The sequence below is a fragment of the Schistocerca piceifrons genome, chromosome 3 (genome assembly GCF_021461385.2).
Source record: "Schistocerca piceifrons isolate TAMUIC-IGC-003096 chromosome 3, iqSchPice1.1, whole genome shotgun sequence".
NCBI classification, from domain to species: Eukaryota; Metazoa; Arthropoda; class Insecta; order Orthoptera; family Acrididae; genus Schistocerca; species Schistocerca piceifrons.
Genome location: NC_060140.1, coordinates 706,851,018 through 706,869,729, shown reverse-complemented (window position 1 = coordinate 706,869,729; position 18,712 = coordinate 706,851,018). Strand labels below are relative to the sequence as shown.

At 42.4% G+C, this 18,712-nt stretch overlaps 1 protein-coding gene across 3 annotated transcripts in view; it reads right to left on the bottom strand.

Annotated features, from left to right (window-relative positions):
• The window catches only part of LOC124789826 (bestrophin-2-like), a 472,401-nt gene that overhangs the window by 48,751 nt on the left and 404,938 nt on the right, over positions 1-18,712 (bottom strand). For all 3 annotated transcript variants that reach the window (XM_047257310.1, XM_047257311.1, XM_047257312.1), the window contains exon 3: positions 18,124-18,295. In XM_047257310.1, coding sequence (XP_047113266.1) covers positions 18,124-18,295 — 172 coding nt within the window. The remainder of the gene's footprint in view (positions 1-18,123; positions 18,296-18,712) is intronic.

The window sequence follows — 18,712 nt, the reverse complement described above, 5'->3', positions numbered from 1 at the left end:
GCCTTAGCAGTTAAGTCCCATAAGATTTCACACACATTTGAACATTTTCTTCCACTTGCACCAAAGTTTCCTGTTAACCTGAATTGATTCTCCATTTTCTTTTTTCCTAGGATCACCGTTTAATTCCATTGTTCTTAGAATATTCCATTGTTCTTAGAATATTCTGTGTAAAATAAAACTGGAAAAAGAACAGATTGTAATCAAAAGAATAAAGTTAGAATTTGCAATGTTGTTGTCGTAGACAACACTCAACAATGAACTGTAAAGCCCTGGTTGCACTTGCCCTCTTCAGCCCCAGCAGCCGCCCGGCACATAGCTCAAATGCCATCTGTCGAGTCTTGTATGATCCACTAACAATGGTCTCGGTATTTATCGCATTTTCAGATTTTTATTCGTTAAGCAGTCCTTACTTCTACGGATCTCGCTCCGTCTGCCGCCACCAGCAGCCATAATGGCGGAGAAAAGCCTGAAGATGGTCCGAGGAAAGGGCCGAAACCGATTGCTAACAAATAAAACTCTGAAAACGCGATCGAGACTTTTTATTTGATTTTTAGCATTTCATAACTGTGACTGCTTTCATTCAATTTGTGTTTTCTAAAATTTTAACCTCAAAAGCGTGCTAAATGTCGCGACCACTGTTTGGGGATCATATACGGCTGAACAGATAGAATTTGAGAGAGGTGCCGGGCGGCTGCTGGGGCTAAAGAGGGGCTAACAAGGGTAACTCCCCATCGCACCCCATCTCAGATTTAGTGGTAACATAGCCCAGTGGGTACCCCGTCAAAAACTGAACACACATCAAGCATTAAATCAGGAAGAAGGTCTACTAAACCGTGACAAAAGAAGCAAAACAGAAACAGTGAACGGTCCAAGCTCATGAAGTGCAACATCGAGCAGAGTTGTGTACCTACGGCGTCGTGGTTACGAGGTCACGGCGTTGGACAGCGAAGTGGGGGAACGGGGTTCAAATCTCGCTAGTGGCTCAATTTCTATTTTCATACGATTATGAACTTTCCGGCCGGTCGTTGACGTATCTTTTCTCCTTCTGTAGTCTTAACAGTTGTCATACTATACGCTGGTTATAGAATATGTCATATGGTAAGAATTATTACCGTCGCAAGTAAATGTGATGAATAGTGAGAGCAGGCGAGATGCAACATCGTAATTTCTAACAAACGAAAAAGAACAAATGAACGGGTGTAAACTATGTTACAACAAAGGAATTCAAAACTTCCAAAAGGGAACGCAAGAGTCATACATAACATGCAGAACTTGGGTAAAACGAATAGGAGGTACGTAAGTCTGGAGGTCCGTTTCTTAGACCTCGCTATTGCAAACGGACGTTACACCACGTTACAGACACAAATCTGAATACTGCCAACAGACAGGTCAGTAACCGATGGAAACTTCATAATTTGTGTGTGTGTGTGTGTGTGTGTGTGTGTGTGTGTGTGTGTGTGTGTGTGTGTGTGTGTGTCGAGGAGGGGGTGGGATGGAGGAATGGGGAATTAGCGAAAATAGCAATCTGATCTCCCCTTCGCATTTCAACACCGTAACCTTATAACCACGACACCATGGCTACACAAGTATGCTCGATGTTGCACATCGTGAGCTCGGACCGTTAATTGTTTCTACTCGTATTTTGCTTCCTTTTCCACAGTTCAGTACACCTCCTTCCTGTTTTCATGCTTGAGGTGTGTGCAGTTTTTGGCGGGCCATCAACTGGGTAATCTTACGACTAAATCTCAAGGGGAGGGGAGGGGGGGGGGGGCAGTCATGTCTCATGTTTATTTGAGATGTCAGGTGTTTGTACAATTTCACTGGTAATTTGTTCAGATTCAAATCTTTTGTACCCTACATACTGGATGATGGTTAATATCTGAAATCGGTAGATAACTAATGGGACGAATAAACATCTTAGGGTTAAAATACATTTTATTAAAAAAAACTGTTTTAATGACTGCCATTTCAATTCGTGTATCATATCCGTGACACTTTTCCCCTTATTTCGTGACAATATAAAACTTTTTTCGATGTCCTCCGTCAACCTATTTGATGTGGCTCACACTGCACAGCGTTACCCCTGAAGTCGGACAAGAGTAGTGTAAGCAGTCTCTCTAGTAGACCTGCTACGTTTTCTAAGTATTCTGCCAGTAAAACGCAGTCTTTGGTTTGCTTTCCTCATATCATCATCTATTTGATCGTTTCAATTTATTTGTAATTGTAATCCCTAAATAATTAGTTGAGTTTGCAGCCTTAAGATTTGTGTAATTTATTCATTTTAGTGTTCATGTGGGTGATTTTCAACTTTTCACACCATACAGATATCTTGTCTAAACCGTTTTGCAATTGGTTTTGATTATCTGTTGTCTTCACAAGACGTTAAATGACAGCAACATCTGCAAACAATTTAAGAGGGCTCCCTAGATAGTCTGCTAAATCTTTTATGTAGATCAGGAACAGCAGAGGGTCTGTAACACTTCCTTGGGGAACGCCAGATATTATTTCTGTTTTACTCTAAGACTTTTCCGTCAGTTACTACGAACTGTGACCTTTGTGATAGGAAATCACATTTCAGTCTCACAACTGAGACGACACCGTGTTGGCTATCTGTAATTCTTTAAAGTGATTCATAATGACCGAGCACAGTGTTTGTTCCAAAGTCCTACTGCAAATCTACGTTATTACCTAATGCGCCTCCTTTACGGATTTTTTTTTTTTTTTTTTTTTTTTTTTTTACACAGGAATTTTTTATCACTTCGTTTCTCAATCTGCAGGACGACAAAATCAGTGTCTTGCTTTGCTTAAGTAAACTACAGAGGGCTTGCGCCCCACTTTAACGAAGAAGAGTTCTTTTCTACGACTCCTTGCCCTTAAAGACAAGGCGAAGTCCCTTTTGGTGGGTCTGATGGTCAAGACTTCCGTAATAAGGCGGCCTCATGATCAGTACCGTGACAGAGCTCCATGTATCATTAGAAGAGGCAAATTACGTAGTGCAAAATGTAAGTCTTGCCTTGGCCAGCGAAACAGAGAGAGTACTCCAGTAAACCGTGCCGAACAGAACAGGTGACAATAATATACCGCTTAAATAATGCAACCGTGGCTTGGCTATCAGTATAAATTTATATAGGCGAAGGAAGGTTTGTGTAGTCCACAGTGCACATGTAGAACTCTCAAGGAGAATAATTGTAAACCATCACTAAAGGTAACAAATTTAGTGACTTTGCTGCAACGTTCGCTGTGTTGTTCTGGATAAACGCTGAGAAAAGGCATTTGAAGCCAAAACTAAACCAGGAACGCAGCCTACGTGAATCAACCTACTCTTCATCCTAAAATTCGACGCACTATGGCTCTGAGCACTATGGGACTTAACTGCTGAGGTCATTAGTCCCCTAGAACTTAGAACTAGTTAAACCTAACTAACCTAAGACATCACAAACATCCACGCCCGAGGCAGGATTCGAACCTGCGACCGTAGCGGTCTTGCGGTTCCACACTGCAGCGCCATTAACCGCACGGCCACTTCGGCCGTCTCGACGCACTATGAAGCCTAACCTCACCAGGAGCAAAAAAACTGTCTACTTAAGAAACAGAGAATTATAATCTGTGAAAATTATCAGGCAACAGTCAACGCAAATGAAAAGAGAAAGCCGAGTTTATATCGCACATGTAATGACGGCTTTTTCAGTTGAACTACACTATTCGGAGTTGAATGGAACGAAAGTAATGCACTCAAATGCTTTGTCGATTAACTGAAATCAGACTGTTTCGTAGCAGAAATCTAACTTCAGAAATTATTATTCCACATACGGACGCATGACTGCAGAATCGGGTTACACGGCTGCAATACCGAGTGAAAGAAATATGATGCTTCCAGAAAATACCTGTATTTTCAGTGTCGAAACGATTGACGTTAATTAATGGAAACCATTAAAACAGTGTCGAAATGGTCGAATGGAGACTAGTACAGCTTTCCATCGTGCACTGGTCGATGCGCCATTTCAATACGGCTGGCAGCAGATAACTTGTAAAAGAAGACTGAGGACATTACGTTCATTAATAACTCTTCTCTAAAACCGCTGGCACTATTTCAGAAAATTTTTAACAGGAGACGGAATGGGAGCAGTGGGGATGAGGTAGAGTCGCCGTCTTGCAGCGTAATTGGGTTCGTCGTACCCGGCGGCAGAGAACAACAGAGCGGAAGTAAGACGGTGTTTCTTTTCTTATGTTGTGAGAACAAACGTTAATAAGCGGACGGAATGACTCAACAACCACGTTTCTGTTCGAGAGCCACTCTCGACGTTTTGATAAAGTAAAACAATTTCCTTTGCTCCTTAAAATTTTCTTGTCTTCTTCCTTGAATTCGTATTGTTCTGTAATTCTTTAAAGTGATTCATAATGACCGAGCACAGTGTTTGTTCCAAAGTCCTACTGCAAATCTACGTTATTGCCTAATGTGCCTCCTTTACGGTTTTTTTTGTTTTTGTTTTTTACAGGAATTATTTATGAATTCGTTTCTCAATCTGCAGGACGACAAAATCACTTATTGAAGACTCCTAGACGCGTCTTCTTGGAACAAAAGCTCATTAGGTTCAACACATCCTCTGTGTTGGAATCATGTAAGATATTTCATAGCTCAGCTCGCAGGCCGCGGTCGTATCACAGAAACCATCACATTCGCCTTACGTGATTCCGAAAAACACCGAAAATTTAATTAGGATGCTGGAACAGGAATAGAAACTACGCTCGTTCAGAAAGCGATCACAACTTTAAACTACAGGGCCACTATGGTCGGGTGCCCCTTTAAACATTCCAAAGACAGAGATAGGCGTTTCCTGAGAAAACTGGGGTATATTTCTTTTCTATAAAGAAAATGCAACTTCAGCTACAACCGAGCTTAAAATGGGTGACATACTGTTTGATTTCGTATCCTTGAGGATGATTTTGTTTCTGCTGCCCCTGTGAGCAATCGAATGCTGCCACACAAGGAGCCACCGGTAGCTTTTCCCGGGTTATTTTAAATTGTTTAGGAAGGCGGATGGCTAAGACGAGTCTGCGCTACACGCCTACCTTCACATGTGAGAGGGGACGACGCACACGTTTTTAGTGATGAAACACACACCGCTGCTTTATTCGTATCTAGGCATCTGTCGGGTGGTTATAGATAAAGTGCAGCTACCCGCAGAGGTCTAGTGTGGGCTGTAATTATCGTACGATAGTTAAACTACGTCGATATTCTAATGCGTTCATGCGGAACTTACTGACGCAAAAAAAAAAAAGAAAACGCAGTTTAACAGTACCTCAAACTCGGCAGTTCTGTGTATTCACGGGACCCTGTAGTGTAAAATGTACCTTGTCATTCCACTGCCTGGCCACACGTAATCAGCCTTGACTATGCCACAAACTGAAGAGCAAATTCAGAAAGTTGCTGCGAATCTTGAGGTTTCAGTTGCGTCTGGATCCTGTATGGGTGGTGTTGTTGTGGTCTTCAGTCCAGAGACTGGTTTGATGCAGCTCTCCATGCTACTCTATCCTGTGCAAGCCTCATCATCTCCCAGTACCTATTGCAACCCACATCCTTCTGAATCTGCTTAGTGTATTCATCTCTTGGTCTCCCTCTACGATTTTTACCCTCCACGCTGCCCTCCAATACTAAATTGGTGATCCCTTGATGTCTCAGAACATGTCCTACCAACCCATCCCTTCTTCTGGTCAAGCTGTGCCACAAACTTCTCCCCAATCCTATTCAATACTTCCTCATTACTTATGTGATCTACCCATCTAATCTTCAGCATTCTTCTGTAGCACCACATTTCGAAAGCTTCAATTCTCTTCTTGTCTAAACTATTTATCGTCCACGCTTCACTTCCATACATGGCTCCACTCCACACAAATACTTTCAGAAACGACCTCCTGACACTTAAATCTATACTCGATGTTAACAAATTTCTCTTCTTCAGAAACGCTTTGCTTGTCATTGCCAGTCTACATTTTATATCCTCTCTACTTCGACCACCATCAGTTATTTTGGTCCCCAAATAGAAAAAACTCATTTACTTCTTTAAGCGTCTCATTTCCTAATCTAATTCCCTCAGCATCACCCGACTTAATTCGACTACATTCCATTATCCTCGTTTTGCTTTTGTTGATGTTCATCTTATATCCTCCTTTCAAGACACTGTCCATTCCTTTCAGCTGCTATTCCAGGTCCTTTGCTGTCTCTAACAGAATTACAATGTCATCGGCGAACCTTAAAGTTTTTATTTCTTCTCCATGGATTTTAATACGTACTCCGAATTTTTCTTTTGTTTCCTTTGCTGCTTGCTCAATATATAGATTGAATAACATCGGGGATAGGTTACACCCTGTCTCACTCCCTTCCCAACCACTGCTTCCCTTTCATACCCCTCCACTCTTATAACTGTCATCTGCTTTCTGTAAAATTGTAAATAGCCTTCCGCTCCCTGTATTTTACCCCTGCCACCTTTACAATTTGAACAGAGTATTTACGTCAACATTGTCAAAAGCTTTCTCTAAGTCTACAAATGCTAGAAACGTAGGTTTGCCTTTTCTTAATCTTTCTTCTAAGATAAGTCGTAGGGTCAGTATTGCCTCACGTGTTCCAACATTTCTACGGAATCCAAACTGATCTTCCCCGGGATCGGCTTCTACCAGTTTTTCCATTCGTCTGTAAAGAATTCATGTTAGTATTTTGCAGCCGGGGCTTATTAAACTGATAGTTCGGTAATTTTCACATCTGTCAACACCTACTTTCTTTGGGATTGGAATTATTATATTCTTCTTGAAGTCTGAGGGTATTTCGCCTGTCTGATACATCTTGCTCACTAGATGGTAGAGTTCTGTTAGGCGTGGCTCACCCAAGACAGTCAGTAGTTCGACTAGATCCTTGAGCGCTCTGTCAAACGCTTCACGCAGTATCATATCTCCCATTTCATCTTCATCTACATTCTCTTCGATTTCTGTAATATTGTCCTTAAGAACATCGCCCTTCTATAGGCCCTCCTTCCACCTTTCTGCTTTCTCTTCTTTGCTTAGAACTGGGTTTCCAGCTGAGCTCTTGATATTCATGCAAGTGGTTCTCTTTTCTCCAAAGATCTCTTTAATTTTCCCGTAGGCAGGATCTATCTTGCCCCTAGTGGTATGCGCCTCTAGCTATCCCTGCTTAGCCATTTTGCACTTCCTGTCGATCTCATTTTTGAGACGTTTGTATTCCTTTTTGCCCGCTTCATTTACTGTATTTTTATATTTTCTCCTTTCATCAGTTAAATTCAATATATCTTCTGTTACCCAAGGATTTATACTAGCCCTCGTCTTTTTGCCTACTTGATCCTCCACTATTTCGTCTCTCAAAGCTACCCATTCTTCTTCTACTGTACTTCTTTCCCCCATTGTTGTCAATCGTTCCCTCATGCTCTCCCTGATGCTCTCTACAACCCCAGGTTCTGTCAGTTTATCCAGGTCCCATCTCCTTAAAGTCCCACCTTTTTGCAGTTTCTTCAGTTTTAGTCTACAGTTCATAACCAATAGATTGTGGACGAGTCCACATCTGCCCCTGGAAATGTCTTACAATTTAAAACCTGGTTCCTGAATCTCTGTCATACCATTATATAATCTGAGACTTTGCAGTATCTCCAGGCTTCTTCCATGTATACAACCTTCTTTCATGATTCTTGAACCAAGTGTTAGCTATGATTAAGTTATGCTCTGTGCAAAATTCTACCAGGCGGGCATCTTCTTTCATTCCTTACTCCCATTCCATATTCACCTACTACGTTTCCTTCTCTTCCTTTTCCTACTATCGAGTTCCAGTCACTCATGACTATTAAATTTTCGTCTCCCTTCACTATCTGAATAATTTTCTTATCTCATCATACATTTCATCAATCTCTTCGTCATCTGTCCATTGTATGGGTACCAGGGTAAAATAGATAGCGATACTTTCGATACTGCTGACATGGGATACACAATTCTCGTGACACTGCACGAGCACTATAGATCACTACTCGGGACACGTGCTGCATGGTCAGTTACAGCAACAGTAACCTCATCAGCACCGCGATAGAACGTCTCTCCTTCCAGGTGCAACCCCAAGCTAATCCATGTTTAAATTTCATCATCATCATCTTTAAACCCTTTAATGACATCCGACCTCTCTTCAGACCTTCAGTCGGCGATACTTTTAATGCATCACTGTACTTACTGCCGTTCGCACAAAACAGTTTCACTAACAGCGCTCGGTCTCTTCTCGATAGCCATGCCGTTCACTCACGTTATGGCTTGTCGAATGACAGCGTGGATGTGAAACCGTCATACAAACGGTGCACAGCGCCAGATTTGCACCCGGTGGCCAAAACCGTAACTTTTTTCAGCGTTAATCGGTTTCCGAATTAACGCATTAGCATATGAACCAAGTTTCGCTGCCTTGCTATAATTACACCCCACACCCGCAATCCGTAAGTAGCTAAACTTTGGTTCTAACCAATCAGTATATTCCGAAAACCACCGTACAGCGCATGGTGGAGAGAACTTCGTACTAATACTGGCGATTTTCTGTGTTACGGGGCTACGAAAATAATGATTGTTCGAATGCCTCGATACGCTCCATATCCTCCCTCAGCTTAGTCTTGTAGTCCTTACATGGGAATACGAAGGAAGCAGCAGAACTGTGGCTCAGCCTTCCCCTCGAACACAGGGTCTCTGAATGTTCCCAATAGCGTTTCGCTAGAACAGCATCTCTTTTTTTCCAAAATTTCCATTTACTTCCTGGAAGATTAAAACTATGTGCCTGACCAGGACTCGAACCTAGAACCTTGCCTTTCGCGGGCCATGATCTTACCGACTTAGCTACCAGGGAACAATTCACTAACCGCGGATCCTAAGTCGTGCCTGGATAGCTCAGCTGTTATGAGCATTACCCGCAATAGGCAAGGTGCCGAGTTGGAGTCCCAGTGAGCATACCAGTGGTTCCCAACCTGGCGGTAATTACCTCCTGCAGGATAAAGTTACATTTTCTGAGGGTAAAAACAATAGGCTTCAACTGTGCTACGATCGCGAAAACAAAAAACAAAAAAATTAAAAATCATCATAATTTCGAAAGATTATACAATGATTACAAGAGCTATCAAATATTACTTTTTTTTCTCTCCTTCAAATAACAGCATTAACATATGGCCCAATGTGGTAGAGGTTATAACTTCCTCACATAGTCTACCCATTACATGCTTTGTAGTCTGCATCCTGCATCTTCGATAGTAAAACTGACACATGCATATCACATAAGCTTAAGTATCTCATCGACATGCCTTCTCCGACTTCTAGGTAGTTCCGAAATAGACCACAAAGAGACTCATTATTCACTTCACAACAATAAATGGACTAATCGACAGCACAGAACATTAGTAACAATTTAATCGCTACTACACTACTGTATATTATTATTATTATTATTATTATTATTATTATTACTATTATTGGCACAAAGCATTGGCTGCCTACAGTTATCAGCTTCTGCCAATTCAGAAGTAAGGAGTTCCAGCAATCAAATGATTTACGAACAGTAATTATAGTGAATACATTTCAACTTAGTCGATTTTAAATGGGGGTGCAACGTGTGAGTGAAACTACTTCGGTAAGGAGAAGAGTGGAGCAGAGGAAGCATGATTTGTAACAAGTGTCTACCCTCAATGAGGATAGTTAGCTTTCTGCTCCGAGAAGGGGTAGTAGATAGTACTCCCGAAGCACAATGAATCGCTTCATCATTCTACACAAAAAGTGTGTCAGAAATGACCAGTACCAATTGTGTCACTGACTCACTAGCTTGTGGTTTAGTAATAAACACCTACACAAGCTAAAAATAACGTTTATCATATGTCATTTTTTTAAAAAAGTGTTCAAAGAAAATTCTTTTTCTTTCTGAAGTTTAGTTGAGCGCTAATGTTGTTGGCTGGCGGACGCTGGAACGTGAGGAGGAGGTTGCGGACGGGGGGGAGGGGGCGCCATGGGTATTACGTTGGTCTCTGAATGTTTGGCAAATACTGGCATACAGGTTTAAGCTGCCATGTAGTACACTCTCGTACAGAGTGAACGATTTATTCTGAATGCCCCTTGACGGTATCCCCCACATTTTCGCATGGGCTGTCGTAGCTATCTGTTACATTTCTACCTGTGCAACTCTCATTTTTTATCTTTTTTAACGTATACTTTAGAAAAATTCCAACAAATACAAACGTTCAATTCGGCTTCCCTACTTATAATTTTACGTATCCGTTCCATTTCACGTTGCTCGTTAGTGATACCATGAGACATTTAAATAATGCAACGGTTGCTAAAAATTTGCTACTAATCTAGTAAAAAACAAACTCTGTCCAGTGATCCTGGCGAGCCCAGCGGTAGCTATCGACCACCGTCCCATCTTCCCTCGTAGCTGCGGTGTGGAGCGGCGTGCCCTCCGCACACCGCTATTTCGCCCGCTGTCAGTTTTTGGACCTGGAGCCATTATTTCTCATTCAAGCAGCTCTGTAGTCGGCATCACGAGGATGAGTGCACACCATTCCACTCATTCCAGCAAGGAAACATCCCCCGCGGTACTGGGAATCGAACTGAGGTCCTCCAAAAGGCAGTCAGCCGCGCTGACCATTCAGCTACAGCGTTGCATAGACATCAATGAGGTCGTTTGATGAGTGAAATACTGCTTGTTCTCTACATCAAAAGAGAACCAAATTTGGTCGGCAGTTACCTTGTCGAAAATAAAGGGCGTTGCCGCGATGCTCGCATACTACCGGAGATGATGCAGACGGTCACACATTTCTGTTTAAGATAAGAAACTTTCGTGCCGAAACGATTGAACAACGTTAAGAAGCCAAACGTATACGAGTAACTCCGTAAATGGAATATCGTAACCTACGAAACGTTGTTTGTACACTGAAATAAACTGTTTCTTCATGTTCGTAATTGTTAGCACTGAATAGCAGCAAACCCGACCACTATGCAAGCGTACAAACTGAAGGGTAGGGCCGGCCGCTGTGGCCGAGCGGTTCTAGGCGATTCAGTCCGGAACCACGCGGCTACTACGGTCGTAGGTTCGGATCCTGGCCTCGGGCATGGATGTGTGTGATGGCCTTAGGTTAGTTAAGTTTACGTAGTTCTAAGTCTAGGGGACTGATGACCTCAGATGTTAAGTCCCATAATGCTCAGAGCCATTTGAACCATATTTTTTGAGGGGTAGGGACATAATATTCTACGACAGGGCTTTGAAGGGAACCCCGTGAGTTCGAGTTCGCGAAAGGCCAATGACGTTTACGGCATCCGACGCGCCACATACTATCTACCATGCAACCCCAATATTGGCTGCTAATGGCAACAGGGGGCGGGACTGGGGTTACCCAAGGTGAGCGCAGCGTGGGGCTACGGAGCCCAGCTGAACCGCTTAGTCGACGAGTGGTGATATCTGCATAATATAACAACATTGGCTGAAGTTGATATTTCGTCAGGAAAGAACCAAAGGAATTTCACAGAATTAGATAGAAGTGGCAGGTTAAATTATTAGCGCTTCCGCAAGACGAGTCAGTGGAATTGTGGTGTCATAGACGCTCGATTGTGCCGACACTGTACATGAGTAGTACAGTGATGACGATATATGCTTAACAACTGAAAGTGATATTGAAACACGAGTCGAGCAATGTAGTTCATCATCCTTGTCGCACAGGGAACCTCAAATCTCGTCTCCAGTGAAACGTAAAGGACAATCGTGTCCGAGGAGCGGGTACTACAAACACTTACGCATATGGAAGATCATTCGCAGCACAGAAAAAAACCACCACACACACACACACACACACACACACACACACACACACACACACACACACCATTTAAGTCCACAGAAATATGACCGTATAGTGCATAAGAAAAACTACGGATATTCAGCGAAGACAAGGAGCACTTATTACAAAAACTGCTGTTTGTGCGTTTCAAGAAGGCTCGATACAATTTACAGGATGGGCATGATAGTGACCAACTACTTTATGCATATCAAATTGTGTGCGACATAGATAACAGTGATTTCGAGGGAATTCGTAGATGGTTGCATAACATCGAACAGTGTCATAGAATTCGAAGACTTAAGATAACGAAATCTCGAACAAAGCGTCGACTTGACGATGCACAGCAAATACCGGAATAGGCCCGAAAACGTGTGCATGAGATAAACTTATCCCATCATAACATCAATGTCTTAACACATCGGTATGCATTTATGCCAACTGGATGGTAATTTTAAAGTTACGTACTACTTACGGTCCGAGAACTTAGAGGTGCTCTGCTCCCTGCGATCCTTTCTCGTGTGCGTAATCTTTGAGGGACAATAGGGAATATTTACGTCACAGCAAGCAAGAGTGGGGAAAGGAAACAACTACAGTACGAGCACTGCTTTTGACCAACAGCTGGTCATAACTTGCTTTTGCTCGATCCCCGGTCTGCGTGTAAAAAAGCTCCTTATAGCAAACTATCCTTCCTGAAAAAGTGTGTGACGTTGCACTTCATATCACGCGGGACCACTAGACAAGTTCAGCCTCTGGAGTTTTTTTGCTTTTTTTTTCCTTCTTCTTCTTCTTAAGTGCGTATAATGTCGCACTATCTGCAGCTACGCCTTAAAGGATAGCCAGTTTCACGACATTTTTCATTCGGTGTTCACGGTGCAAGTTAATGGTTTGTTTTGAACATTTCTTGAAAGAAGGTTTCTATCGCCTTCCTGATGCACATGGTGAGTCATTAGCAGCTAACATTTTTGATGTCATAATTGTTAACACTTTTATATGCTTCTTACTGAACATTAAACTTGCGACTTCGCTCACAAGGAGTTCTTTGTGAGCAACATCATACCTGCATAGAAGCTGGATAACGCCGCTTTGAACAACTACTATCAATTGAGCATCTTGTGGAATTTTTGTATGTAATAAGTAAACCTACTGCTAAAATTAAATACTTTTTATCTTAGCCAACTGACCAACTGTAAATCACAAATTTTCTCAAATTTTTTTGCAGCCTTCGGAATTGTTTTCGCATCAAATTCCCATTTAACGTTCACCACCATCCCTGAAGTCTGTATGATCGTCATATTCGCCATCATAATCGTCATGAAAAAATTCAGCAGTTGATCTGTCGGAATAAGAACTTTCCAGCATCCGTCGGCAGAATTCCATTCGCGCAGTCTACTGTTCCCGGGTTAGACGGTGTGGCATCCAGCAACTGTTAACTTCCCGACATTAAGATTCTCGCGGAAGAACGTAGGTACGCTGTCGCAGCTAATCCTAGAAGACGCCGACTGTGCCAGTAGGTGCAACGAGCATACTCTTAAACCCTTCTTCCAACACGGAACACTTTTTCTAGGCATTTTTATTTTCACCCTTGAATCCATTGAAACGGCAAAAGACCCTCATTGAAACGGCAAAAGACCCTCCATGTTCGTGACAGCAGAACTGGCAAAATCCAATCGTTTTGTCCCACATGGCAAAAGCAAGACGTCGAAATGAAACGTTCCGAGGTAAGTTTGATTGCTTACGATTGAATAAAGCTCTACACATGTTGAAGCTTAAAATTTTCCCAACTTTCAGAGAGGTATTGCTGGGCTGACTTGAATTGTAAGTGAATTTTCGCAGTAGAGAGACGGTATCGATTAGTCTGTAGCAGAATGCACGCGTCACACGGTGCAGATACTGCAGCGGCGGCAAGCGGAAGTCGCCAAGGTTCGACACCGAAGGTACAACTTGGGTCCCATAGCCCAAAGAGATGTATCATTAACGTAAAGGGCTAGCTTTCAAGTTCCATATCCCAATCCAGCCTGTCAAATTGAGTTCTTCAAACTTTAACTCCCATACTTCCTTCGAAGAGGCCCCGCTGGATTTCCTTTACTATCATTATCCAACTGAACTAGTAGTTATATATTCATTCCCATGCCTATCCATGTAAGTCTTTCTATCAAACCTTCAACTATGTTTTCAAAAAAATCGCTCTGAGCACTATGGGACTTAACTTCTGAAGTCATCAATCCCCTAACTAACCTAAGGACATCACACACGTCCATGCCCGAGGCAGGATTCGAACCTGCGACCGTAGCGGTCGCGCAGTTTCAGACTGTAGCGCCTAGAACCGCTCGGCCACCCCGGCCGGCCTATGGTTTTCAGTATGAATACACGACGTGATGTGCGCTCAGCTATTCTCTCTTTGATTAATTATGCTTCCTATTAGGTTTTTTCCCGTCTATTCGTTGCAGGATATCTTCTTGTCTCGTCTATCATTCCATCAGATCTTCAACAGTCTCCAGTAACACTGTGTGTCAAGGACATCAAATCGTTTCATTTCTGGCACCAATTCGTATGGCCGCGTTGGAAGCCCGTGGATTCCTAGAAAGGCCAATTTTACGCTCCTTTGCAGTCTCGTTGCAGTTGTTGGAACTCTGTACTTCACGCTTTATGCGATGTCGTTTGACTTTGATTACGGTTTCCCGACGGTTTCGATGTACACACACAGTGTTCCACCCTTGACTGTCCTGAGTATCTACATCTATAGCTTCACGTTTCCTCTGCAAACCACTGAAGTGCATAGCAAAGGGCCCTCCAATTTAACCACCCATTAGACTTTCTTCCTGTGGCACTCGCATTTGGGGTGCGGGAAGAACGACTACTTGAATGCCTCGTAAGCACTGTAATTAGTCGAATACTGTGTTCGCAGTTCCTGCAAGAACGATCGGTAGGTGTTGCAATATTAAGTGAACATACTACGTTGGGAAACTTTGCAAATACGCTTTCGCGAGTTAGATGATGATCGTCTTCAAGCGTGTGCCAGTTCAGCGTTTTCAAAAGGTCCGTGACGCTAGCCCCAACTGGCACAAACTAAACTTTGACCACTCATGTTGCCCGTAGTCGCATATGACCAGTACGTCCTGTTGGTCCTATCAGGTTTGGGCCCCTTACGTTGAAGACATATCCTACGATGTGTCGCACTGAGTGTTTGGTAAGCAATCTCCTTTCTAGACCTATGCATCACCGAATTTCGTTTTCCTACAAACTGTTGCAACCGAGTATTTGTTGACTGATGAGTTCCTGCATTATGTGAAGTGCACTGTTTTACATTTCTGACCAATGAAAGCAAGTTGCCAATCTCCGCACCACGTTTAAGCTCTGACAATTTTTGTCTAGCTTTATTCAGGCAGCACTCTATTATAGAAAAATGCATCATCTGTAAAAAGTCATCAGGTTACTACTAATACTGTCTGCTATACCATTAATACACTACATTAACAATAAGAACATAAAAATATCTCCATTACGCAGTTCTAAAGTTTCTTGTACATCTGTCGATCACCCCCATCGAAGATAACACGCTACATCCTCTCTACTAACAAATGATCTGTCTATTCACAAATTTCGTTTTATATCTCGTATTGTCATAATATCTATACTATTAATAAAACTGTAAGGCCGTCGTGTTTGACTGTTTGAACGAGCTAATCTCGAACACTACTAGATGAATTTTCATGGGGTTTTTCGCAGATGACATGACCGTAGCTTCGGACCATATGGGTTTTATTTCACTTAAAAAACACGGAAAAGTAAGATATCTTAATTTGAAGTTCTATCTAAAATAGTCTGCTCAGTTTAGTAGTTCGCGTGTTTAATTACGGCCTAGTACACCAAAGAAATAATAAGTGGCGCTGTTAGTATCGTAGTACACCAAAGAACCAATTGAAGGCGCTATTAGTTTTTGTAACTCCGTAACGGAATATTTTCTGAAGTTTACATCAGTGACAGAATTGAGCGATACAGTCTTACTTTTGCGAATACAAACTAACATTAAATTTACTTGGCTAGAATATAGGGATTTACTGATTTCGCCCTGTGTATTAAGAACTTAACGATACTGCTTTGCTTCTTCTTTCGAAAAGCATTTATTTATATTCTTTGGTAGGAGAAAGGAATTTATTACGTTTCCGTTTGATTTGGCTGCCCAATCATTACATTTTGATTTCGTTTTCTTTACGAATGAAAATGGCTAGGAAACGGTCGAGTCTTTCTAAATACACAAGGGCTAAAAAACTTTAGGACAAAGCGCTCTCAAGAATCCAATGAAGGTCGTGAGGCGAGGTTTGCTGCGGCTCGAGAACATCACGCTTTAACTTAGTCTTTGCTTTAACTTACTCTTTGGAAACTCCTTCCAAAAGCAACGCACAACGTAACTAGAGTCGAGAGCGTCATTAATTATCTCGCTCTTCAGAACCTTCAGTCACAGAGGCTTAAAGTTACTTCTCTCCAGCGTATCAAACAAGCGGAAATTTTTAAGGTAAGTGGCACAGGCGAGCGAGTTTTTATAAACCGAATACCACTTATTCCTAATAATTTGCCATTTCGTTTTACACGTGCACAGTTCCCGGTGAGCTGTTTGCCATAACATAACAAAAGCCCAGACCCTGCGTGTTATTGGCGTGGAACTTACTTAAACAAACAAACTCTTGATGTCTCCAATCGTATTACGTCTTATGTTTTTATACAAAGAAGCTTTGTAACTCAAAAATAAATTCCGTATTTGTGTCGTCTTGGACACAGCTATAAATAAATACCAGACAACGCCGGGTTTCTCAACTAGCTCTCAATACGAGTTGATGTGGTACAGAGTCAAATGCTTTTCGGAAAGAAATAATTAATACATGCTTCGCTCTTGATCCATGGCTTTCATGATAACATGTGAAAGAAGTGTCAGTCAGATTTGGTGTGACCTTTGGTTTCGGAACCTATGCTGGTCATCAGTTCGATCACACATATAAAAAAAAGTGCTAATGCTAATATCACATGGTTAGAACTAGATATATACAATTCCAGGGCATCATTATGACAGCCAATGCAGTGCTAAGGGAGTCGTCTGCAACAGGCGCAACAGTCGGAATCATAGTCAGCTACACTTGGATTAAAATAACTTTTGTGACACGTTTCAGCGAGTCGAATTGGAGGAGTAAGCCGCCTGCCAATCGTTATTTTCGAGCAGCAGGTCTTTGCAGTGTTGCCTGTTTTGTGAACACATACAGAGCCTTGTCAAGTGTGACCGGTTACATGCCGGCAACAATGCTCCCTGCCACTGCAATCTGTTTATGACAAAATCATATTATTCGAGGTGTAACACGTCCTTACGAAAAACTGTAGCCTTGCTGTATGCGGAGATTTTTTATAGCTGTTTAAGAGTACGTAGTAGTGGATTCACATAGATAACACGACATACGAGATGGTCCGACTGGTGTTTAAGTGAGTTAAGATCCTGGGATATACTCGGGCTGGGGAAGTATTTTGACGTGTACGGGCGAATAGACGTGCGTCTGTTGAGGAACCAACCGACGCCTGAAGTAAGGGGGAGCTATCAACGGTGTCTCCTCAATGACCTTCAAGCGAATCTGAAAGCAAATACCTTGCGACCGAGAGGGAGCGTTATGGTCTGGGGAATCTTTTCGTGGCATTCCCTAGGTGATCTCGGCATTCTGAAGGCACAATAGATCAACACAAGTATCTATCCTTGGGACCATTTCCCCCCTTACATGCAATTTGTTTTTCCTCGGCACGGCGGCATCTTCATCAGGACAATGCAACGTGTCAACAGCTCGCAGTGTATGTGTGTGTTTCGTAGAGCACCAGGATGAGTTTACCATACCTCCCTGGCCACCACACTCCACTGATTTAAATCGAAACGAGAGTGTGTGTAACCACCTCGCTCAGGCTGTTTGCGCCATGGATCCTCAACTGAGAAACCTAGCGTACCTGGCCACGGCAGTGAAGTAGGCATCGCTGTCGGTGTCGTACCTACCAGAAACTGAGGCTCTTCCTGCACGTCTCGTGCTGCAAAAGATAGTTATTCAGGCTTTTGACAGATGATCGCAAAGGTGACGGGACAGTGTATTTCATGAGCTACAAGTTGCAGAATCAAACCCAAAAGAAGCCTACAATAATGACATAATTTACGCAATAAAGGCCTTCGGTGTCAACAGCCAGGACCCATACATATCTGCCTAGAAGCATAGAATGAAGCAAATCTGCAACGTCAAATTCAAGGATCTGAAACACTTACCTGCCCATGAATGTTGGAGCTGACGAAGACTGCGATGGGATCGGGCCATGGGATACTGACGTACTGGTTCCACCAGCGTTGCATCACGATGCTCACATAGAACCCCAGCACGAACGACAGTGGGATCAGGTCGTTGAAAGTTTCGCAATACTGCGTTATGTTCTCGAAAATTCTGTAAAGTTAACAAAGTACGTTATGAACTGGAAACAATCGTATAAGTACACAGCCTATAATATATGGAATAAATATGCTAAAACAAAGAACAAATGGATGGACTAGGCATAATATGAAGTCATGTTTTAGGGGGCAACGGGCAAAAGAAGAAACCTCTTAAGGATTCGGCTTCACAAAAAAGCCAGCAAATGAAAAGTTAGAAGTCAAGTCCTGGAAATACCGCTCATTCACTCTAATATAAATCAGAATAATGTACATACCTTATAAATGGTTAGATTGGAGCTTCACGGGCAAAATCCAGATGGCAGCCCATAGGTAAAGGATCAAAAATCTCTCGGCAACGTACGCCACAAAGAGCACGATAAATGAGTAATAGAATTAAAGGACTTTTGTCATATACCATGAGACGCAAGTA